Source organism: Orcinus orca, chromosome 17, assembly GCF_937001465.1.
Source record: "Orcinus orca chromosome 17, mOrcOrc1.1, whole genome shotgun sequence".
NCBI lineage: Eukaryota > Metazoa > Chordata > Mammalia > Artiodactyla > Delphinidae > Orcinus > Orcinus orca.
Window position 1 is genome coordinate 84011202 of NC_064575.1, and position 25844 is coordinate 84037045.

At 51.9% G+C, this 25844-nt stretch overlaps 1 protein-coding gene across 4 annotated transcripts in view; it reads right to left on the bottom strand.

Annotated features, from left to right (window-relative positions):
- TRAPPC9 (trafficking protein particle complex subunit 9) overlaps positions 1-25844 on the bottom strand; it is a 509514-nt gene that overhangs the window by 115072 nt on the left and 368598 nt on the right. For all 4 annotated transcript variants that reach the window (XM_049700891.1, XM_004265298.4, XM_033419745.2 and 1 more), the window contains one exon: positions 3373-3526. In XM_049700891.1, the coding sequence (XP_049556848.1) occupies positions 3373-3526 (154 nt within the window). The remainder of the gene's footprint in view (positions 1-3372; positions 3527-25844) is intronic.

Here is a 25844-nt window from a genome sequence, read left to right on the forward strand (position 1 = left end):
ATCAACTACACTTCAGTGAAATATAAATTAAAAAGTAAAAATAGAAACAAAGCCTGCCCTGCATCTTTCACAGAGTGGCGGGGGAGGTCAGACGAGAGGAGGGACCTGAAATCTCGGCTGGGTTGTGCTGGGAGGGACAAATCTTCAAGGCCCGCAGGGAGGCTGGGCTCTGCTGGAGAGCCCTGGAGGTCGATGCTCACAGGCTGCTGCGGGCAGGACCTGAAGGAGGAGGCCACAGAGCTGAACCCTCGTCTTCAGGAAGGGAGGGGAGGAGGGAAGGGGGCAAGGAGGCAGGCAGGGCAGCCCGACTGCTCCGCACAGCCTGAGAGACGCCTGGCCCCTGCTGCCCCAGACTGCATTCTGTACAACCAGTCACAGGGGACGACTCAGGTCCCCAGTGTGTCAGGAATGTGCTTAGAATACTCCAGCCCTGCCGGTCCTTACCGCAGGAAAGCTGTCTCAGCCCTCCCGGGCTGCACCGTGAGTGCCCGTCTCTGCGTCTGCCCCTCCCGCAGACTGGGGGCGTCTCCAGGGCTCAGCACACGGAAACAGCATACGTACAGGCTGTTAGCCAGGTGCAGAGTAGGTCTGGAGCTCCCGGTGTCCCTGCCACGTATCTGGATGTTGCAGATATGACCCAGACAGGTGTGCACACACCTACCGCAAGAGCCACAGTTTCCTTTAAAACACGTCTGTCCAGCCTTACGTGCCACATACGGGCCATTTTTATTACTACGGTGGGTGTCAAACTAGGCTCAAATTTTTGATGAAGTCTAAATATTGAGAAAATATTAAAATGCATAATGAAATAATTAGCCAATTCAATCTTTGGTCTTTCCATCTGCTTGAATTTAGATTTACAATAGCAAAAGTCTGCTATCCATCCCATGCCAGATGTCATTACCAGATAGGAGGGGAAGTGGGGAGGGAGGGAATGTCCTTCATGCTAATTCTCTTCACTCAAATTCGCCTTTGGGGACTGTCTTCCAATCCCTAAACTAGGAGACAGGTGTGTCTGGCACATGGTAGGCATTCAATAAGGATTTGCAGCATGAATTATTAATCGAACACAAAATAGGGAAGTCAGCTTCTTGAAAGAATCAAGGCTAAAAGGAGAGAAACCCAAAGACACTTTAGTGCGGTTTCAACACTAGTTTTCAAAGCACGTTCAGAGTTTTGATGGTCAATATAACCCCGTTAGAAGGCAAGGACTGTGGGCTCAAGCAGGCCGCGGGGTTCAGTGCTGGCTCCTCCCCGTTCTCTGCAGGAACTCAGAGGCAGCTGCATCAGTAAGACGTGGTGAGAAACGCCCTGGGAGCTGTTGAGCGGTGCCAAGGACCATGTGGGACCCCTGGGGGCAGCACCCAGGAAATGACACTCGCAGGTGCTGCCATGCGCCCTGGCTCCCAGTGAGGCCCAGTCTCCGTGAAACTTGGGGAGGCAGGGCCCCCCAGTCCCAGAATGAGACCCCGCAGAAGGATGAACCCTTCCCACCGGGTGCCCGAGCACAGTGCCCCTCCTCCAGGGGTGCCAGCCAGGCCTGCCTGGCTCTGCACGAGCCCCTGCACGAAGCCAAGGCTCCAGGACCCAGCGCGGCTCCACGCAGGAGGTGCGGAGCCTCCGCAACCCAAGGCCCAGAAAGGACCCTCCTGGCTCGTGCCAGGACGTAGACGCCAGGACTGAGCGCTAATGGCCTCCTTTTACAACCGGCCGCCCCCCGCCCCGCTCCCCACCACAGGATATGAGCACCTTCACCACGCTCCCCATGGGGACCTGGACTGGCGGGGAAGCGCTTTGCCGCCGGCCACCCCCCCTGGGTGCGTCCTTGGCCGCACCACTTCCTGGCTGGACTCAGGGTTAGTCAGCTCACCCTGCTGAGATCCCGTTTCCCCAGCGGACCGTGAGAGGTGCCGACCAGAGAGGTGTGAACAGCTGACAGAGGTGACGGATGCAGCGAGCCTGGGGCGCGGTGTGGGTGCCACCTTCCTCCGTGCTACGACACTCTGCTCACTCAAGCAGCGCCGGCTGACTATACCCTGACTCTGCTGAGAAGTGGGGTCACCGAGGGAAGGGCACCTCCGGCGGCCCCCCACCTTTTCACTTCTTTCTGCACAGAAGACAAATGCCTAGCTCCACCATGCATGCCAGGCTCCCTCCGTGAGCCCCTGAGCGCTCTAGTCTCTGGCGTCTGGTTCTCAAAGGCTTCCATCTACAGCGCTTTATCTGTCACAAGCCCCTCGGAGACAGGGGTCTTGTCTACCAAGCCCAGATTCACGTTAGCTGGCGCGAAGGAACTTGCCTCGGTCCTGGAAGCTGTGCCTCCTGCAGCCTAAGGTTGCTTCCAGAATCCAGGGCGACGAGCCCACACAACAGCCTGTGACTATCCCACTTCCACAGAACCAGTGTGTGAACAAGGTAATCAACAGACATTCCCATCAGAGTTGCCTCTTCCTGGGAGACAACCTGAGCGAGCCATCCTCTCGCACCATGCGAACTGTGGGGCATCTCCCACCCCCGTCCCCTTGATAAACTTCTACTCACCCTTAAAAAGCCCGCCGTGGCGACACCCCCTCTGTGAAGCCGCCCCTGACTGCCCTACCCCCAGCAGTTTCATCCTCTGAACCTCACAGCAGTTGGCATAACGCTCTGTCCCTGCTCCTCAGCCGTCCGTTTAATCCTCAGATGACGCACACGCTCTTTGGGACCGGGCAACCCCGTGAGGCCCTGCCTGCGCACTGCAGTCACTCAGGCAACTTGCCACATACCCAACCCAAGGCAGTCACCGAGTAAAGACTGCTGGAAAGAACACGTCAATAGGTAAGTGAACCTGAGTTTTCTCCACAGTCCCACTCACCCAACTGAGTGTCTACCACGAGCCAGGCACTGATCGGAAACTCAAGGCAGGGCCACTCATTTTATGGAACCACCTTTTTTAGTGCAGTCCTCCTAACGCCCCCACCCCAGGCTTTGCAAAATGGCATCTGCGTGCCTTGCTGAGCTGTACAGCCTGATTTCAGTTTCCCCAACAATCGTATCCTGTGTTCAGCTGCCAGTATGTGGAACCTCCCGACTCCAAGCCCAGCGTTGATAGGTGGCCGTTACCGGTCACTAACACAGGTCTCAACGCTGACAGGAAACACGTGATCCAAGTGAGAGCAGCCCCGGCCCCGAGGAGGCCTTTCCTCATCCTGAACCTGTACTTCACTCGTGGGGCCCTGGGCGTGGTGGAAGGGTGAGAAAATGCCCACTCTTTGGCCCGTATCTCCCTGCCATGCCGTTTGTGAGTTATCTGTGGCTAGCGCTCAACAGCTGACCCCTCTGGGGTCCTCCTCAGGGATCCGCAGGTCGGGGTGGGCACCGGGAAAAGGATATGATGGTCCAGTGGATGTCCAGCTTGCTGTTGATCTCCAGGCCTCGGGCTTCCTGCCTCTCCTCCTCCAGCTCCTTGGAATTTGCAAACTGCCCCTTCTCCCCAGGGGATTCTGGGAAACTCTCAAAGTTGAACTTGTCCACTTGAATAGCCATTCTAAGAGAAGGGCGAAACAGAGCAGAGAATTAATCAGGAGGGCAATTTCTTCTGTGGGCTGCTGGAAAAGCAGCCCATGCCAGCATGAGACAGGATAATGAATCATTATCGTTAGTAATTCATAACCGATTCACTCCAAGAAAATGAAATAATTGACTCCCAGGGTAGTACCAGCTTCAGAGCTGGCTCAACACCGTTTAGCACGGAAGACACAGTCAGAATGTCCAACCCCAGAAGGAATTCTGAATTCTGGAATAGGGTAAGGCAGAGAGGAAGCAAGTGAAAAATCACAGAGGGGCAGCCTGGCAACCACTTACCCCTGGGCCCCCAAAAGCCAGGGGGCACTGCAGCCTCGTCATCAGAGCCCTGCCTGCCGCGCTGCACTTCACCCTTGGCCAGATGGACTTGCTCACACACGCCGCGTGCTCCGCCAGTCGCACAGCTCCCCACCTGCCCACTTCCAGCCCCTGAGCCCAGGACCCCACCCTCCCTTCAGGTCTCGGCGCAAGTACAACATCCTCTACAGAGCCTCCCACACTGCTGCTGTGTCCCGCACTCGCAACCTTCTGGCAGTTTCCAGAACACACGAGGCTCTTCCTCCCTTAGTCTTTGTGCCCACAGCTCCCCACATGGGAATGTTCTTCTCCTGACCCTTGGCACAGCTGGAGGCTTTCATCCTTTAGATTTGAGCTTAAGAAAGGCCTTCCCAGCCCACCTCTCCACAGCAGCTTTCCATCTCATCCCTCCCCTCACCCCATTCTCCACTGCGGCATTCAACCTATTTCTGCAATAGCATTTACCATGAGCTGTAAATATTTACTTCCGGATTTGTTAACTGTCTATCAATCCTACCAAAATTCAGCTCCTTGAGGGCAGAGATCCTCTTGTCTTGTTTACCAGTGTTTCCCAGGCCTGGAAAAAAGCCTGCCGGGCACACTGGAGTAACCGGTTCAGAGAAGAAATGAATGAGTGAATTAAGATCCTTCCCTGGATCTAGGGGAAGACGACGGAAAAGTAAGACGCGGAGATCACCTTCCTCCCCACAGATACATCAGAAATACATCTACACGTGGAACAACTCCTAGAGAACACCTACTGAACGCTGGCAGAAGACCTCAGACCTCCCAAAAGGCAAGAAAGTCCCCACTACCTGGGTAGGGCAAAAGAAAAAAGAATAAACAGAGACAAAAGGATAGGGACGGGCCCTGCACCTCTGGGAGGGAGCCGTGAAGGAGGAAAGGTTTCCACACACCAGAAGCCCCTTCGCGGGCGGAGACTGCGGGTGGCGGAGGGGGAAGCTTCGGAGCCGCGGAGGAGAGCGCAGCAACAGGGGTGAGGAGGGCAAAGCGGGGAGATTCCCGCACAGAGGCTCAGGGCCGACCAGTACTCACCAGCCCGAGAGGCTTGTCTGCTCCCCCCGCCGGGGCAGGCGGGCCTGGGAGCTGAGGCTCAGGCTTCGGTCGGAGCAAAGGGAGAGGCCTGGGGTTGGCGGCGTGAACACAGCCTGCAGGGGGCTAGTGCGCCACGGCTAGCCGAGAGGGAGTCCGGGAAGAAGTCTGGACCTGCCGAAGAGGCAAGAGACTTTTTCTTCCCTCTTTGTTTCCTGGTGCACGAGGAGAGGGGATAGAGAGCGCTGCTTAAAGGAGCTCCAGAGACGGGCGCGAGCCGCGGCTAAAAGCGCGGACGCCAGAGACGGGTGTGAGAGGCTAAGGCCGCTGCTGCCGCCACCAAGAAGCCTGTGTGCGAGCACAGGTCACTATCCACACCCCCCTTCCGGGGAGCCTGTGCAGCCCGCCACCGCCAGGGTCCCGGGAACCAGGGACAACTTCCCCGGGAGAACGCACGGCGCGCCTCAGGCTGGTGCAACGTCACGCCGGCCTCTGCCGCCGCAGGCCCGCCCCGCACGCCGTGCCCCTCCCTCCCCCTCCCCCCCCACCTGAGTGAGGCAGAGCCCGCGAATCAGCGGCTCCTTTAACCCCGTCCTCTCTGAGCGAAGAACAGACGCCCTCCGGTGACCTACATGCAGAGGCGGGGCCAAATCCAAAGCTGAGCCCCGGGAGCTGTGAGAACAAAGAAGAGAAAGGGAAATCTCTCCCAGCAGCCTCAGAAGCAGCGGATTAAATCTCCACAATCAACTTGACGTACCTGCATCTGTGGAATACCTGAATAGACAACGAATCATCCCAAATTGAGGAGGTGGACTTTGAGAGGAAGGTTTATGATGTTTCCCCTTTTCCTCTTTTTGTGAGTGTGTATGTGTATGCTTCTGTGTGAGATTTTGTCTGTATAGCTTTGCTTTCACCATTTGTCCTAGCGTTCTATCCGTCCGTTTTTTTTTTTACTTTTTAAAACATTTTTTTCTTAATAATAATTTTTTTATTTTAATAACTTTATTTTCTTTTACCTTACTTTATTTTATTTTCTTTTATCTTCTGCCTTCCTCCCTTCCTTCCCTTTCTTTCTTTCTCTTTCTCTCTCTCTCTCCCCCTCCCTCCCTCCCTCCCTCCCTCTCTCTCTCTCTCTCTCTCTCTCTCTCCCTCCCTCCCTCTCTCTCTCTCTCTCTCTCTCTCTCTCTCTTTCTTTCCCTCCCAGCTCCAGGTAATATCAAACGGCGAAAATCTCCACAGATCTCCCTCTCAACACCAGCACCCAGCTTCACTCAACGACCAGCAAGCTACAGTGCTGGACAGCCTATGCCAAACAACTAGCAAGACAGGAACACAACCCCACCCATTAGCAGAGAGGCTGCCTAAAATCATAATAAGTCCACAGACACGCCAAAGCACACCACCAGACGTGGACCTACCCACCAGAAAGACAAGATCCAGCCTCATCCACCAGAACACAGGCACTAGTCCCCTCCACCAGGAAGCCTACACAACCCACTGAACCAACCTTAGCCACTGGCGACAGACAGCAAAAACAACGGGAACTACGAACCTGCAGCCTGCAAAAAGGAGACCCCAAACACAGTAAGATAAGCAAAATGAGAAGTCAGAAAAACACACAGCAGATGAAGGAGCAAGATAAAAACCCACCAGACCTAACAAATGAAGAGGAAATAGGCAGTCTACCTGAAAAAGAATTCAGAATAATGATAGGAAAGATGATCCAAAATCTTGGAAATAGAATAGAGAAAATGCAAGAAACATTTAACAAGGACCTAGAAGAACTAAAGATGAAACAAGCAACGATGAACAACACAATAAATGAAATTAAAAATACTCTAGAAGGGATCAATAGCAGAATAACTGAGGCAGAAGAACGGATAAGTGACCTCTAGGATAAAATAGTGGAAATAACTACTGCAGAGCAGAATAAAGAAAAAGGAATGAAAAGAATGGAGGACAGTCTCAGAGACCTCTGGGATAACATTAAACGCACCAACATTCGAATTATAGGGGTTCCAGAAGAAGAAGAGAAAAAGAAAGGGACTGAGAAAATATTTGAAGAGATTATAGTTGAAAACTTCCCTAATATGGGAAAGGAAATAGTTAATCAAGTCCAGGAAGCACAGAGAGTCCCATACAGGATAAACCCAAGGAGAAACACATCAAGACTCATATTAATCAAACTGTCAAAAATTAAATACAAAGAAAACATATTAAAAGCAGCAAGGGAAAAACAACAAATAACACACAAGGGAATCCCCATAAGGTTAACAGCTGATCTTTCAGCAGAAATACTGCAAGCCAGAAGGGACTGGCAGGACGTATTTAAAGTGATGAAGGAGAAAATCCTACAACCAACATTACTCTACCCAGCAAGAATCTCATTCAGATTTGATGGAGAAATTAAAACATTTACAGGCAAGCAAAAACTGAGAGAGTTCAGCACCACCAAACCAGCTTTACAACAAATGCTAAAGGATCTTCTCTAGGCAAGAAACACAAGAGAAGGAAAAGACCTACAATAACAAACCCAAAACAATTAAGAAAATGAGAATAGGAACATACATATAGATAATTACCTTAAATGTAAATGGATTAAATGCTCCCACCAAAAGACATAGACTGGCTGAATGGATACAAAAACAAGACCCATATATATGCTGTCTACAAGAGACCCACTTCAGACCTAGAGACACATACAGACTGAAAGTGAGGGGATGGAAAAAGATATTCCATGAAAATCAAAACCAAAAGAAAGCTGGAGTAGCAATTCTCATATCAGACAAAATAGACTTTAAAATAAAGACTATTTGAAGAGAAAAGAAGGACTCTACATAATGATCAAGGGATCGATCCAAGAAGAAGATAAAACAATTGTAAATATTTATGCACCCACCATAGGAGCACCTCAATACATAAGGCAAATACTAACAGCCATAAAAGGGGAAATCGACAGTAACACATTCATAGTAGAGGACTTTAACACTTTCACCAATGGACAGATCATCCAAAATGAAAATAAATAAGGAAACACAAGCTTTAAATGATACATTAAACAAGATGGACTTAATTGATATTTATAGGACATTCCATCCAAAACTAACAGAGTACACATTTTCCTCAAGTGCTCATGGAACATTCTCCAGGACAGATCATATCTTGGGTCACAAATCAAGCCTTGGTAAATTTAAGAAAATTGAAATTGTATCAAGTATCTTTTCCAACCACAACGCTATGAAACTTGGTATCAATTACAGGAAAAGATCTGTAAAAAATACAAACACATGGAGGCTAAACAATACACTACTTAATAACAAAGTGATCACTGAAGAAATCAAAGAGGAAATAAAAAAATACCTAGAAACAAATGACAATGGAGACATGATGACTCAAAACCTATGGGATGCAGCAAAAGCAGTTCTAAGAGGGAAGTTTATAGCAATACAATCCTACCATAAGAAACAGGAAACATCTCGAATAAACAACCTAAACTTGCACCTAAAGCAATTAGAGAAAGAAGAACCAAAAAAAAACCCAACGTTAGCAGAAGGAAAGAAATCAGAAAGATCAGATCAGAAATAAATGAAAAAGAAATGAAGGAAACGATAGCAAAGATCAATAAAACTAAAAGCTGGTTCTTTGAAAGGATAAACAAAATTGATAAACCATTAGCCAGACTCATCAAGAAAAAAAAGGGAGAAGACTCAAATCAATAGAATTAGAAATGAAAAAGGAGAAGTAACAACCGACACTGCAGAAATACAAAAGATCATGAGAGATTACTACAAGCAACTCTGCCAATAAAATGGACAACGTGGAAGAAATGGACAAATTCTTAGAAATGCATAACCTGCCAAGACTGAATCAGGAAGAAATAGAAAATATGAACAGACCTATCACAAGCACTGAAATTGAAACTGTGATTAAAAATCTTCCAACAAACAAAAGCCCAGGACCAGAGGGCTTCACAGGTGAATTATATCAAACATTTAGAGAAGAGCTAACACCTATCCTTCTCAAACTCTTCCAAAATATAGCAGAGGGAGGAACACTCCCAAACTCACTCTACGAGGCCACCATCACCCTGATACCAAAACCAGACAAGGATGTCACAAAGAAAGAAAACTACAGGCCAATATCACTGATGAACATAGATGCAAAAATCCTCAACAAAATACTAGCAAACAGAATCCAACAGCACATTAAAAGGACCATACACCATGATCAAGTGGGGTTTATTCCAGGAATGCAAGGATTCTTCAATATACACAAATAAATCAACGTGATACACCATATTAACAAATTGAAGGAGAAAAACCATATGGTCATCTCAATAGATGCAGAGAAAGCTTTCGACAAAGTTCAACACCCATTTATGATAAAAACCCTGCAGAAAGTAGGCATAGAGGGAACTTTCCTCAACATAATAAAGGCCATATATGACAAACCCACAGCCAACATCGTCCTCAATGGTGAAAAACTGAAACCATTTCACTAAGATCAGGAACAAGACAAGGTTGTGCACTCTCACCATTCTTATTCAACATAGTTTTGGAAGTTTTAGCCACAGCAATCAGAGAAGAAAAGGAAATAAAAGGAATCCAAATCGGAAAAGAAGAAGTAAAGCTGTCACTGTTTGCAGGTGACATGATACTATACATAGAGAATCCTAAAGATGCTACCAGAAATCTACTAGAGCTAATCAATGAATTTGGTAAAGTAGCAGGATACAAAATTAATGCACAGAAATCTCTGGCATTCCTATACACTAATGATGAAAAATCTGAAAGTGAAATCAAGAAAACACTACCATTTACCACTGCAACAAAAAGAATAAAATATCTAGGAATAAACCTACATAAGGAGACAAAAGACCTGTATGCAGAAAATTATAAGACACTGATGAAAGAAATTAAAGATGATACAAATAGATGGAGAGATATACCATGTTCTTGGATCGGAAGAATCAACATTGTGAAAATGACTCTACTACCCAAAGCAATCTACAGATTCAATGCAAGCCCCATCAAACTACCACTGGCATTTTTCACAGAACTAGAACAAAAAATTTCACAATTTGTATGCAAACACAAAAGACCCCGAGTAGCCAAAGCAATCTTGAGAACGAAAAACGGAGCTGGAGGAATCAGGCTCCCTGACTTCAGACTATACTACAAAGCTACAGTAATCAAGACAGTATGGTACTGGCACAAAAACAGAAAGATAGATCAATGGAACAGGATAGAAAGCCCAGAGATAAACTCACGCACATATGGTCACCTTATCTTTGATAAAGGAGGCAGGAATGTACAGTGGAGAAAGGACACTTCAATAAGTGGTGCTGGGAAAACTGGACAGGTACATGTAAAAGTATGAGATTAGATCACTCCGTAACACCATACACAAAAATAAGCTCAAAATGGATTAAAGACCTAAATGTAAGGCCAGAAACTATCAAACTCTTAGAGGAAAACACAGGCAGAACACTCTATGACATAAATCACAGCAAGATCCTTTTTGACCCACCTCCTAGAGAAATGGAAATAAAAACAAAAATAAACAAATGGGACCTAATGAAGCTTCAAAGCTTTTGCACAGCAAACAAACCATAAACAAGACCAAAAGACAACCCTCAGAATGGGAAAAAATATTTGCAAATGAAGCAACTGACAAAGGATTAATCTCCAAAATTTACAAGCAGCTCATTCAGCTCAATAACAAAAAAACAAACAACCCAATCCAAAAATGGGCAGAAGACCTAAACAGACATTTCTCCAAAGAAGATATACAGACTGCCAACAAACACATGAAAGAATGCTCAACATCATTAATCATTAGAGAAATGCAAATCAAAACTACAATGAGATATCACCTCACACCAGTCAGAATGGCCATCATCAGAAAAGCTACAAACAACAAATGCTGCAAAGGGTGTGGAGAAAAGGGAACCCTCTTGCACTGTTGGTGGGAATGTAAATTGGTACAGCCACTATGGAGAACAGTATGGAGGTTCCTTAAAAAGCTACCAATAGAACTACCATGTGACCCAGCAATCCCACTACTGGACATATACCCTGAGAAAACCATAATTCAAAAAGAGTCATGTACCAAAATGTTTATTGCAGCTCTATTTACAATAGCCAGGGGATGGAAACAACCTAAGTGTCCATCATCGGATGAAAGGATAAAGAAGATGTGGCACATATATACAATGGAATATTACTCAGCCATAAAAAGAAATGAAATTGAGCTATTTGTAATGAGGTGGATGGACCTAGAGTCTGTCATACATAGTGAAGTAAGTCAGAAAGAGAAAGACAAATACCATATGTTAATACATATATATATATGGAATTTAAGAAAAAAAATGTCATGAAGAACCTAGGGGTAAGACAGGAATAAAGACACAGACCTACTAGAGAATGGACTTGATGATATGGGGAGCAGGAAGGGTAAGCTGTGACAAAGTGAGAGAGTGGCATGGACATATATACACTACCAAACGTAAAATAGATCGCTAGTGGGAAGCAGCCGCATAGCACAGGGAGATCAGCTCGGTGCTTTGTGACCACCTAGAGGGGTGGGATAGGGAGGGTGGGAGGGAGGGAGACGCAAGAGGGAAGAGATATGGGAACACATGTATAACTGATGCACTTTGTTATAAAGCAGAAACTAACACACCATTGTAAAGCAATTATGCTCCAATTAAAAAAAAAAAAAAGATCCTTCCCTAACACCCCAGGCCAACGTTTACCTCCCGCCCACCGCCACTGTTGCCCAGCCCACACACCTGTACCTGCGTTCAACTGCGTCCCCAGGTGCTACAGCCCCTGGTCTCTAGAAGGCAGGAGGGCTCTAGCTAACCACCTGCAGCTGGCCTCCAACTCCCACGCCCCTGACAGGCGCACAGCCAGGGGCTGTGTCTTACTGACGCTGGAAATCCTACCTCTTGGCATGAAATCAGGCATACAGCAGGTACTCAACAAAAATGTGTTACATGGATGGATAAAGAAAGGGGGGAGAAAGGGGGGCTCCTTCGTGTCAGGCCCTGAAGATGACTGTCACTCAACACATAAAAGTAGGCATCTTCTTTTATTTCACAGCCTGTGCTGTGGCCAAAATATTCCGCTGAGCCTCAGCATGCTCTAATTGGCCTTTGGAGCTTCTTCTTTAACAACCAGGAACTGGTATTCAGAGTGTATAAACATAAGATTAACCCAAGGAAGAGGTCTTGAGAGCTTGGAAAGGACTACTGGAACATTGGTAAATCCATAGCATTTGGCCAGGAGCGTGACGTTTGAGGGTCAGCTACTGAAGAGTTAGAGGCACTTCTGTGTAAGCGCAGAAACAGTGCATTTCATAGCAAGGACCACTTTCAAAAAATTACATTTACTGTTCTTTTCGGATTATACAAGTAGATAGGCTCACTGTAAAAAGCTGGAAAATAGAGAAAAGCACTCGAAAGAAAAAGCACTCAATCTTATACTCTAAGGTTGATCTATTAATTCTATAGTCTTTTTTCTAAGCACTCGTATTTTAATGTAGTTTAAATCATTATATAAGCATACATACAAGTCATTATATAAGTATTAAATATATGTGACCACACATACATATACACATAATTTTAAGACTTGCTTTCCTCTCTTAATATAGGATGAGCAATTTCGCATCATTAAAAATTAGTCTGGGGCTTCCCTGGTGGCACAGTGGTTGAGAATCTGCCTGCCAATGCAGGGGACAGGGGTTCGAGCCCTGGTCTGGGGAGATCCCACATGCCGCGGAGCAACTGGGCCCATGAGCCACAATTACCAAGCCTGCGCGTCTGGAACCTGTGCTCCGCAACAAGAGAGGCCGCAACAGTAAGAGGCCCACGCACCGCGATGAAGAGTGGCCCCCGCTAGCCGCAACTAGAGAAAGCCCTCGCACAGAAACAAAGACCCAACACAGCCATAAATAAAATAAATAAATTAATTAAAAAAAATTAGTCTGCAGAATATTCTATCATATGGCTGTATCATAATTTACTTAACAATTTCCCTATTTCTCATACTTTCAGGTATTTTCCATTCTTTAAAAACTTACTGGTGAAAAAAATCGTAACAACCATCTTTGTGCTTAAATTTGTTCTCTGCATTTATGACTGTCTGTTAGACTCCATTCTAGAGGCGGAATTACTGATTTGAGGGTGTGAAAACCTTTGAGGTTTGGAGGCAGAGGACCAAGTTCCTTCCCAGAGACTTCTTCCTGAGGTACACTACCCCGAGCAGTGCGGGCGGGCACGCCTCTCTCTGCACCCTTGCCAATACTGACGATGATCAATTTTTAATCTGTGCTAGTAAGAGGCAAAATGCTGCCTCGCTGATGCTTTAATTTGCAGGTCTGTCTGAATTACTCCTGAGGCTGCACATTTTTTCAGGAGCTTATTAGCCATTTATCTTTCTTCCCCTGTGAGTGCAGCCAGAGTGCTTCTAATTTCCCACCCGGCAGAAGCGCTTCCTACTTCCAAGCTAGCCCGGAGCAAACTAGTGCTCTCTTCAAACAAAAGGTCAGAATATTTCCTAAGTTTCACTAAAAAGGCCAAATTCAGCTCATCGTCTGATAACTCAAAAAGAACTAATAACTGTCACCTGTCAGATGGGTGTGGACACATCCTAATACCCAGCTGTCTTCTGGTCGAATGCAAAAAGGGAGAGAGGCCCGGCTCTCAGCAGCCTTAGGGTCAGAACACACACTGGACACTGGACACCAGGATTATATTTGTGTGACCGTCTTCGGGGGGGGGGGGGGGCTCTTTCAAACAATTTCTGACTGCATAAGCGTCATACTATATGACCCATCTCCACCCTTCAGTAAAGTGTAGCCAGGTGTGCCCACAGAACAGGAGAGGAAAAAAAAATGAAATGCAATGAACACTTATCGCATACCCAGTCCTGGGCTAGGTATTTTCAATATACATTCATCTTTTTTCCTACTGTGGCCTGAGGATGAGTGTGATTTGCTTCCTTTTACAGATGCAATGACGCTATGTGGGCATAAGCCACCTGCCCAGTGTCACAGAGCTGGCAGTCCCGTCAAGAGCCGGCCGCTCAGACTCAGCGCTGCTCTGGTTTTTGCTGTATCCGGCTCTCCATTGCTTAGGCAGAGTACCTAAAAGGTAATGGTTTTTGCTCGTGCTGTTTTCAGAGCCGGCGTGGGACACAGACCCAGTGACCGCGGGCCTGCCATCCACAAGAACCAGCGCACCCCCAAACGTACAACAGCCCTCCTGCCCCAGCAGCCCCAGGTCGCGTGCTGCCAGCAGATGTCCCAAAGGCAGTGTCCCTCCTCTCCCACAGATGATGAAATCGAGGCACCAGAAGTTGAGTGGCTCACCTAGGGGCACCCTGCTTAAAATCCTGCAGCCACGGTGGCAACTCCAGGACCCGAGGACTACCCCCCCCCAAACCCCAGAGGAGCACTGTCCACCTCTACGTCTCTATCTACGTGGGCCTGGGGCACGGTCCTGAGCCCTGCCGCCCTCCTCCTTCCTCCCCTCCAGGAAGGGCCCGGCAGCAAGGCCGGGAAACGTTTCCCAGAGCCGAGTCCTTACACGTGAGCTCTCCGCCCACCGTGACACGCACACCGGTCCCAAGGGCCAGCACTGTCAGAGGGAGAGTCACAGCCTGGTGCCCTGGGAGGCACCCTTGCTCCAGGTGCACCCGCAGACGTGCCAAGGGGCCCCCTGGCTGGGGGCAGCAGTGCTCCCTGGTGACGCAGCAGGTCCAGAGTCCATCACAAAGCAGCTGCTCGAAGAGGAGGCGGCCCCACGGCCGTCAGGGCCGCTTATGGAGGAACTGAAGCGGAGCTGCTGGGAGCCCCTTGTGGAGAGGAGGACGGGAAACCCAGGAGGAGGACGGGAAACCCAGAGCCACCTAGGGGAGGCGGGGAGGGAGGGAGGGAGGGAGGAAGACCATCTACTGCAGCGGCCCCCGGAGGGGAGGGAGCTGAGGCCCCGGACGGCAGCCCACGTCCACCCCATGGGCACCGAGGCGGCAGAGGGCACAGAGTAGGGAGCCCCGGCTTGGGAGCAGACCACCTGGGCTGGACCCCCAGCTCTGCCCCGACTTGAACATGACCTTGGCCGTGGCCCTCCACTTCCCTGAGCACCTCTGCGGAATGCGGTTGGCAGTAGTGACCTAGAGGGCGGGCGAGGGGTCAGCGTTCTTACTCAGTGCTAGTGACCACGCCATCAGAGGTCAGCTCCGCCACAAGGCTCGGTCACAGCACAAACCCTCTTGGAAGAGTGGCACTGCCTCACAGTGCAAAACCCTGCACCCAAACTGGGGCTAATAAGCCCCGTCTTGTAAGATCTTGTGCAGATTAAGTAAGACGGTCCGCAAGTGCCCAGCACACCATAGCATCCTACAAACAGTGGCCACTGTCACGATTATCAATCCCACCTTACCTATGGGGAGACTAAGGGGCTGGGAAGTTACGGAAATAACCTGAGCTGCTCACGGAAGAGCTGAGATTCGGACCTGAATGAAGTCCTGATGCTGACCCAGCGCCCTAGCGAATTCCCCAGCCTCCTAACCGTACACCCCCACCACCATTCAATTCTCTTCATCTTTGCCGCATCGGAGTGAAATAGAATTAATACTGCTATTGAATGCCAATTTTCACGTTTAATTTTATGGCCAAATGTGACAATAATAGTCAAGAGTTGGCACTAAAAAAAGGTGCTGTGATTTTTGAAGAGTCTATAAAAAAGCGGTGGTTTTTAAAATACCGTATCATATGATTCAGCCTTTGAACAGCTGATAACCTCGCCAGGGAAGTCATAATGATGACATTTAAATACAAATCAAGGAGTCGGATTTAGAAGGACTATCCACATATAATTAAATTGAACCTTCATTGGGAGATAATTGATAGTTATACGATGGTATTCTAAATTTATGTGGTGCATCCTTCGGGAGTCTATTTGACTATGCAGAATGCCAGCCTACTTCTCTGTTTTATAATGAAGTACAATCCAAGTGAAAGGGAAGCGGCCAACCTTCCAGAGTCATCCATCCTGAATGAGAAGAACTTTTGGCAGACAAGAAAACGGCATCAACACTGACAACCTGGATCACACCCAAGAAGATCATTTTCACCTTAAGCCTCATAGATCAGTTATGGTTTTTAAAAAAACACACCTTCCTTATTATTATTTTTAATTGAAGAGAACTGTATTCTAAAAATCAAAGCACCATCAGGGATCGCACCAAACACAAGAGTGGCAGCACCCGTGGCCACGGGGGGCCCAGCATGTGCCTCACCACCACCACCTACATCCATCCCCACGGCAGCCCTGGCGGGATCACACACACGTGCTGCCCAAGGCCACAGGGAAGGCAAACGGGGCAGAGGACTCTTAACCAGGCCTGGATGGCCCGAAGCCCGCGGCAGGCGAAGACGTGGGTCCGGAGAGGTGTCCCTGCTCCCCGCGCTCCGGGCACACTCAGGGCTGGTGCAGCTGAAGGACAGAGCGCTCGGCAGGGTCAGTGCAGCTCAGACACGGGCACAGGCCTGGGAGCCAGGGCTCCACCCTCTAGCTGGTACCACGCAGAGGCTGGGATCCACCTGGAGGGGAGAAAGCTGAGGAGATGCCAGCTTCAGACAGACCCCAGCCTCTCTTGAGCGCCAAGTCTGCCTCTGAGGTTCCAGCCTGTCTGAATCTCCAGTTCCTCCTCTGTGAGTTGGAGGCTGTCCAGGGCCCACCGACCTCCTGCCTGGGTCTCTGTGAGTTCAGCGAAGGCCAAGGGTGGGGACTGGAGTGGGGACCATGGCCTCTTGCTGCCGAGACAGCTTCTCGGAAGAATGACCGCGTGGTGTGATCATGGGCGAGGGACCAGCTGGTTCCGCAGGAGAAGAGGACCAGGGACCCCACGTGACATCCCCCGTCACACTCCCCCATACACGTGCTCCCCCGTCGTCCACACGCGGGGACCCCAGGGCACTGCCCCATCTTACAGACGGGCAAGCTGAGGGCAAACAGTCCTCCTCCCCCAAGGACCTGCCCTCCTGGGGCCCCTCGCCTGTCCTCACCGCTTCCTCCAGGCAGCTAACTCCCTTCCCCGGTCCAAGACCCAGCCTCCCTGCGAAGCCTCCCTGCCTCCCATGCTGCCTTTCAGGCCGGCTGGGGCACCCCCGTGTCACTGTGCCCCCATCGTCCCCAGCGTCCTGCCCTCCTCCTCCCCGAGGGCGGCCAGGGCTCTGCCGACCCATCTCCGGGCCAGGGCTGCTTCCGCCACAGCCACATGTGCAGCCCCCGAATCACCCCCGAAACGCCGACACCGCCTGTATAAAACTGATACGAGTTTATTCTGTATTAGAGAAAAAGAAACAAAGCAATGCTTCTAATGTCCAGAGGCGCTGGCTCTGAAGCATCGGAGTGTCCCCTTCCATCTCAGCCAACGCTTCTGCGGAAGCACAACCCCGTACCTTGCGTTTCTGTACACGAACAATTGTTTTGGGACCCGTTAAGTACCTTTCTCGGCGCAGAAAATAGTGCTTAATTAATAAAATGAGATTTACTCCTAACGTCATTGAGCGGCCAGCTGATGCCCCTGAAACTGCGGGAAGCAGAGTGAGGACTGGATCCCGGCTTTCCGGGGCCACTTTTCATTGATTTCTCTCTGCTAGGCCTCCTGCAGGGGGGGGGGCCCTGCCATCTAGACAGGGCTGGCCGGCCTGCTGGATCCCTGCCACAGGGTTCGGCAGAGGCAGGGACAGCCGGGGCCTCTGTAGTGCGGTGGAAAGGGGCGGGATGGCAGGCCAGTGGGCTGGGGTTCAAGCGCGACTCTGCTCCTGATGGGACGTGGGATCCAGGGCGGGTCACCTGACTTCAGAGCACCCTCTGGGATGGAGAACTGTGTGGAGGAACGAGCACGGGCTTTCTGCAGCCACACAGACCTGGATTCTAAATCCACGCTTGGTCACCTAGGAGCTTGGTGGCCAGAGGCTGTGCAAAGCAGTTAGGCCATATGAACAGGGAGCACAGTACAGTTTCTTGTCCTCTGGGGTGTGTGCTGTGACCAGGAAGGTGGGCTGTAAGGTCCCTCTGGCAGCCCAGTTACCTGTGATGATTAAGAACTCACATGGGAACTGGGTATCTGACATGGGGGTTAGTCAGGATTGTGGGGAATCTGGACCACCTGGCATATAATTGGTGATCAAAATTACAGCTATTACTTTGTGGGGGGGAGGTAAAAAAAAAGCTCTAGAGTGGATTGAGATCAAAACAGGAAAGCATTTACAATGGCGTTTATGAAGTAAAAAATGCCAGGTAGATGCTAGGTACTTTATTTCTTCTTTTCACTGTCCTGTAATCACAGAGAATATTACACCAAGGCTGACGCGAAAGCACCTGAGCCTCTCGCTGTGTCCTCAGCCCTGCGTCCTCCACAGCTCCCCCACCCCGCTCCCAGAGGCCCCGCACAGGACAGGCTGGCGGGGAGACCCCACCAGCTCCTGCCCGTCTACCCGCATCTCCTTTCTCCCTCTCCTTCCACAGCAGGACTCACAGGGCCCCCAGCACAGGACGAGCTTGGCTGAAGCAGGGCCTTCCCTCCCCAGTGAGCACCAGAAACCATTCCAGCAGTTCCCTGGGTTTGCTGGGTCTCTAAGGGGGAGCTTGGGGTTTTCTCCAATGCTCCTCAATGACTGCTCTGGGGAAGTCTGTACGAAGATCAAAATAGCTATCAGATGCTCTCCCGGTTTTCTGCTATTCTTTTAGTCTGAAAGACCCGGCTTCTGCCTAGGCCTGCCTCTCATCAGCTGTGTCTTTGGCGAGTTACCCACTGGGAGCCTCCGTCCTGGGCCGGTGCGGGGGCCCTTCCTAGGGAGGGGACACGCAAGTTAACCCAAGTAAGGGTCCGGCCACGGTGCAGCTGATGCCTCATCAGGGTTAGTTCCCGCCTGCTTCCAACCATTAGGAAACGAGCTACTTTCAAGTGGCAGGTGGACCCACTCTGCCTGGTATGAGTGAGTGAGTCCCCGCTCCTCCCCGAAGGCCGTGCTCCACTCGGGTGGGCTGGGAAAGCCACCGATGAGCTCAGATCAGAGCAGCAGCCTCGGCCGGGGCAGGTGGGCCGTGGCCGCCATGCAGCCTTCAGTGAGAAGCGGGTGCATTAACACACGCGCGGGCACCTCCGGCTCCTCTGAGTTCTCCCAGAGTAACGTGCTGGCCAGGGAGGGAGAGCTAAGGCAGCAGCATCCCCATCGTGGAACCTGCTTCACTCCCATCACCCTGCAGAAGACGTGGCTGCATTGTGGGGCGGCTGCTACCTAAGGGTGAGGGCACCGGCCCGGGTCCCAGCTGGCAACCCCATCACCCTGACGAAGTCGGGATCCTGCACAGCAGCTGCAGGTCAGTGACTGCGCCCGAGGGACACGAGCTGATGGGACACTTCACTGTTGTCCCCTAGTCACCTTACTCCACACGTTGGCCAGCCAACGTGCCAGGGTGGGATGTGCTGTGAGCAGCATTAGGGTTCAGCGGGGTGCTGGCCGGGCTAGACTGAGGAGGGAACCTGGGACCAGCCACCTGGGACCAGCGCGACGGTACTCAAAGAGCGGTCGGCACGACGCAGGCCCCACGCTTAGCATTCAGGGACATGGGCGAACCCGAAGCAGTCCCCATCTCCCCGTGGGAGACGGACCTCGGGCAGACGGGCTGTGAGGTTTGTGATGAGCTGTGACAAGTGCTATGCCACCGGGATGCTCGGGTGATGCTCGGGTGCTACTCGGCGTAGAAGGGGACGACCCGTCCTGTCCACCGTCCCTGAAGCTGCTCGGGCTGGGAGTCGGGGGTGAGGTGAGGAGGGAACACCCCAGGTACGGGAATATCACAAGTGGCAGAGCACGATGTGATGGAGCGTGACCGCTGGCTCGGCTCCCTGGACGCCAGTCCGACTGCTCTGAGGGGCCTGGGAGGGACGAGGCCAGAGGGGTAAGCAGGGGCAGACCACGGAGGCTCCCATGGCCTCATCAGGGTGCGTGCACATCCCCTGCTCGCTATGGCCGAGTAGATGGCCACACCGCCAGGCAGGTGGACCCACGCTGCAAGGAGTGTCAAAGGCTAGTTTTAAGAACAAAGGAAAAAATTTTAAAAAATAGTACAAAGAGGAGAGACTGAAGGAGGCAGAGGAAAAGGCAACTACAGAGGGAGAGAACGATTACTGAGTATTTGCAGTTAGCACACACGCCCTCCTTCAAATGCAAGCTCTTACTGTCCTCACAAAGCAGATGAGGAAACCGAGGCACAGGTGATGGTGTGGTCACCAAGCGCCAGGCCTTCCTGGACACAAACATCCTTCCACAGAGCCCAGGTGCGGATGGCAGCCCGGAGCAGCTTCCTCCCTGTGCCGCCCTGGCCCCTGGCAGCCACAGGCCTCCTGTGCACATAGGAGCATCCACGGGTGAGGCGCTGGCTCCTCCCTCCTGCCCAGGTGACACCTAGGAGGGAGGCTGCGGGGAAGCCAAAGCCCAGGGCCTGGGTCCAGGGTTCCAAACTGAGAAGGCAACCTTCCTCGTTGCATCCCCTGGGGTCGCACAAGGGGGGTGGGCAGGGGGCTGCTGCTGTTTGGGGGATGGGGTTCAAACCCACTCCACTCGGCAAACACGGGGCGGAGCCAGGATACTCACAGGTTCAACCCCAGGCCCGGGGAGATGAAGAGAAAGAGGGAAACAAACTGGAACATCGCTGGCAGATTTTTTCCTGGCAGATGCTGCTAAAGAAAGGACGTGAGAGAAATACGTGGAAGTGTTTTTGACATCTGGGTTTAAGACAGACCACGGCAGTTTCCCTCATCAAGCTAATCAGAAGCAAAAGAACCCACAGAGTTCAATAACCGAAAATAGCTTTGGTAGAACAGTTACAGACGGATCGGACAGTTCAAACGATCGGAATGGAGTGCAAGGATCCTGGTACATTGCCAGCGTCAAAGGTAAGTGAAAATATCCTGCATTTGCTGAAGGACAATAACACTTCAATTATCCTCCGCAGAAATTAAAGTTCCCTTGTATAAAAATGCCCCTGTTAAGTGGAGCTGAACCTACAAAACATTACCGTGTTGTATCAGTCTTTCTGGACAGAAATATTTCTACGTTGGGATACAGATTTCCCACCTTCCACAGGACGCGTGCCTGCTTCTACCTAACTAGGAGATCGAGGAAGGGAGGGTCTCAGGTAGGGGACAGGGCATCTGGCATTGAATCTGCATCTGGTGGGGGGTGGTCCCCTCGCCGAGACCTTGCTCACAGCCAGGTTCCTTGCTGGGTTCTCTACAATCACGTCTCTTAATTCTCACAACCACCCCGGTGATAAATGTTATCACGATCAGTGTCCAAATCCTCCAGAAGAGGAAACCTCAGAGCCGTGTGTGGCCCTGGGGGGCAGAGGAGCGGGGCGCTCTGGAAGGCGGACGTGGCCCTATGTCCTTGGAGCAAAGCCTCCTCCCATCACAGCGTGTCCAGAAAGGGTCAGAGGCGCCCTGCAGACGCCAACCAGTCTCCAGGGTGGAGTCCAAAGGCAGGTGAGTCACCTCTGCTGGACTCTGTTCTCTCACCAGCAGACAGTGTAACCCCCGGAGAGCGTCCTGAACACTGTGACCTCAGTTTGTCATCTGTAAAATGAGCACATGATCTAGCTAAAAAAAGGTGATCTGTGGATTAATTTGGACAGTGTATTCTTAATAAGAAAGCCTTTTAGAACTCCTAGTTCTTTCATTGCCATTGTTATTACACGATACATTCCCACCAGCACCTAGCGCTCCATACATCCAAAACCAGAAGCATACCACCTCCCAGCTGCTCCCCTCCAGGCCCATCTCACTCCCGCATCACCCCACACACCGGGCCTGCGATCCCCCTTCCCTTTGCCCTCCAGGCCTGGGCAGCAGGCTGTGTGGACTGACCCCGCCCCGTACCCACGCCCTAGTTCAGGCCTCCTGCCCCCTTCTGCGCGGGCCACCTGACGGCAACGTCAGTCTAACTCCCAGCCTCTCCCCTCTCTGCCCTCTGCACCCTGTGTGCAGAACTCGATCACAGTGTATATAAACTGCCCTGGTTCTAAAGGGCTCCTGCCGCCCGGAGAACAGAACTGGGGACGAGGGTGATGATGCCTAAGAAAAGTGGATGCAAAATCCCAGGGACCTCACTGTCCTGCTAAGTGGTTTCCTAGAGCTTCTAGGCTTTCTTTAGACAAAGGGGCCAAGGAGGTTTAGCAGAAGGAAGGCAGCAGCCGGGGGGCAAGGCTGGAGGGGGGAAGAGACCGATGACGAGCCCGTGTGAAGGCTAGTGCAGTGGCCCAAATCCCAACCAAAACCACCATCAGAAGAAGAAAATTTCTAAGGTATGGAATTCTCAAAGGGATTTACAAATTGGAAATTGCCCAATGACCATCTGTGTGCAAATAACTAGTGTAACCATCAGCAAATGGTGTACACACAGATATACTTATAAGCACAGAAATAGAATTAAGGGAGATTCCCTTGGAAAATAAAAATTAGAATACATTTCCAGAAGGTCAAAATTCTTTCCAAGAGGCCTAAGTTCCAGGGAGGAAGTCAGTTTTTACAGTGAGAATCCCTACCGCGTACGAGGCCTTTCCCTGCACCAGGTGCTGTGCTCGAGCCTTTCCGTCCCATCATCGCTCAGGGCTCACCGCAGACGCGGCCGCCTGCTGTGCTGAGCACTCTGAGACCCAGCTCTCATCTAACCCCCGTGAAGCCCCTGAGTGTAGCCTGTCATTCCCGTCTGTACTGACGGGGAAACTGAGGCTCCTAAGCCACCCCCGGGCTCCAGAGGGACAGTCAGGGAGCAAAGGTGGAGGCCCCGAGTGCGAGGAAGTCGGCGGGATGCTGGGGGCGGGAGGAAGTGGGGGCCTTGGCCTTCATTCCAGAGGTACCTACACGGGTCCTCACGTCAACAACCGGCTCTTCTGATAAACCTCTTCACATGACCGCCCCAGAGCCATTCACCAAGACGGCAGCCTCCACGTGCCGCCCGACACCAGCGAAGGGAGTCCGCGTGGATGGGGCCGCACCAGCCTCCGTGACCCGCCCCGCCAGTCTCCAGCGCCCTCCTGCCGCCGGCACCACGAAGCCCTTACTGTCCCCACGCCGCGTCCACGCTGCGCTCAGCAGTCTGCACCTCCGGCCTCTCACCCAGCTCGGCTCACCCTCGACCCACCTCCCCTCAGCCCCCGTGTTTCCAGCAGCCGCCCTGGTGAAGCACACACTGAAGACCTGCCGCCCCACCTGACCGTGCTCGGAGGACAGAGACGCGGCCTGCCTGCCCTCGCCGTCCTGGCGCCTGGCACAAGGGCTGGCACGCAGTCGGGGCTGAAGAAAGTGGACGCTGAACTGAGAGTCAGCCCACAAGCCTTTCGTGCGACTGCAGCGTCACCCGCCCGGAAGGAACCCCGAGCTGACGGATTTTAAGGCAGCTGAATGCCTCCATTTTATTAACAAGATGCTCCAATCACACTAAGCCAGCTGCCGTTAGTAAACAGGTGCTTCTACACCTAATTGCGTATTTCATCAACTCTAAGTTAAATGTCCTACGTCCTAACGTCAATGAGGAAAGCAGACAGGGACAGGAAGGGGTCAGATGTCCCGAGCGTGCCCAGCTTGGGAGAGGCGGCACAGGGGTGCACGGCCCAGCCTCTCACCCCCCGGAGTCAGGGCAGGGGACGGATGGGGCCAGGGCTGCGGAGACGCAGAGACCTGGTCTCGCGTCCTTGCTCTGCCCCAAGTCTGGGCCATCTCGGGAAGTCATCTGGCTTTCTGCAGCATTTTCTGGCTGTAAAAGTAAGGATAAGGAGGCTAACCTCAGAGTATAGTCGTGAGGTTTAAAAGGCCTCGGGCCACGTGCTGAGCACTGAGGATGCACTCCAAGGGCGGGGCTACCTGGAATCATATCCCACCATGGACATCACCCACCCTGGCACTGATCCGGCCACAGGGAGCAGAAGGGAACCAGGTGGGCACGGAGCACGCAAACTCCTTAGGAGGCACGCGAACCCCCAAGGCCTGGGCCCGCGCACCTCCGGGCCTCAGCTGTCCCGACTCACCCGCGTGCCTCCTGCCCTGGGGCCTGCAGCGCTCGGGCTGCTGGGCCTTGACTCCGCCTCGGGGATCAGCCCTGTGAAGGCTACTCTGGCCTGTTCCCGCCTCCGCCCCACGGGAAGTGCAGGCTCCCTGCCCTGAACACTGTGCCCACTGCTTAATAGGTGGTTAACCACACTCATGACCGTGGTGGCTTCACATGCCTGCTTCACACACACACACACACACACACACACGACTATGAATTCAGAGTGAATTCACTATGGATTCTTACCCATCTTTCACAGACCTACAACTTCGGTGTTCAACAAGACCTGGCTGCATGAATTACTGAAAACTGCCTTTGGTAACCTGAGTGATGCGATGAGAATGAGGGGCCAGCTTTGTTCTGTGGGGCCCCAGGGGGTAGGACAGAGGGACTAAAGTCACGCGGAGCCCTCTGTACCCGTGTGACAGCCCACCCCTCCCACTGACCGTGAGGAAAAGTCTGGACCCGCACAAAGGCAGCCCCCTGAGCTCTCTGGGAGGAGAGCACAGCGGGAGGTGGGACGGGAGTAACTCAGACTAGGCTCCCAACCCCCGCCCCGCGGGCTGGGCCGTGGATGCAACTCGGATAGAAACACCATCTTTCTGGCCAGGAAAGGGGGTCCCTGGAGGTGGCAGAGCGTGTGTGTGTGTGTGGAGGTGGCAGAGCGTGTGTGTGTGTGTGTGTGTGTGTGTGTGTGTGTGTGTGTGTGTGTGTGTGTGTGTGTGTGTGTGTGTGTGTGTGTGAATCTCAGGGCACGGGCCCCAAGAACAGACCTGGAATTTGACCCTCCGCACCCGCACGCCGGCCTCAGATTCCGTTCGCCCCTGAGCTGTGGGCGCACAGGACAGGCACCAGCTCGCAGGGCTGCCTGGCTGGGACCCCAAGCAGACACAGGCACCTCAGCCTGACCCTGAGCGGCCCAGGGCGCCGCCGCTGGCCTCTCTCCTCAACCCCACATCCAGTGAGGTCACGTCGGGAGCTGGACTCTGGCCGCAGGGGAAGTATCTGCACCACAGAATTTGGCAAACGCTACAATCCAGGGTGAGCTGTTAACAACCTAGCAGGTCACGCTGGACAGACCCAAACCAGTGAAGCAGAGGCTTGGGGAACTGAGCTGAAGGAAGAGAGATCTCGACTTCCAGCCCAGGAAGGCGAGGCAGGATTTACGACTGGAACCTCACTGGACAGGCTGCCTGCCAAAACAAAACCGTCAGTGCTCTCCAGAGGCTCACAAAAAATAACCCTCAGAGTCTACAAGAAACAATGCTCGCAGTGTCCAAGAGCAAGGTAAAATGCCTGCCATGCAAGAAAACAGGAAGTGCGACCAGTCCTCAGGAACCAGCGATGCCAAGCCCACGACACTCCACACGCCAGAGCCACCCGCCCACAAGCCGACAGGCTTAAAACCTAGAGTCACCGGAACACAGCACGACACCTGAGACACGAGCGGAGCTAAGGGGCCTTAAATAACTCCATGACACAGCCAGTCTCAAACCCGGTGCTGGTCTCACATTTGAGGAAAAAGACAAACAATCAAAACCTGCTCGGCCCCTCCACACCTCGGGCAGCCACTGGACCTCGCTCTGCTTTCCTCCTCCTAAAGCCTCAGCCCGCCTGCTTCTCTTTCCAGATTTGCAGGTTTCTGCGGCCCTGCATAATTCCGCTGATCTTCTCAAACCGTGCTTCTGCACGTGGTCTGCAGCTTCGGGAACACAAAGCCACGGCCTGACACGCGGGGAGCAGGAGGCGGGGGTCGGAGGTGCCCCTTCCTGTAACCGCGGCCCCAGCAAGGCTGCGGG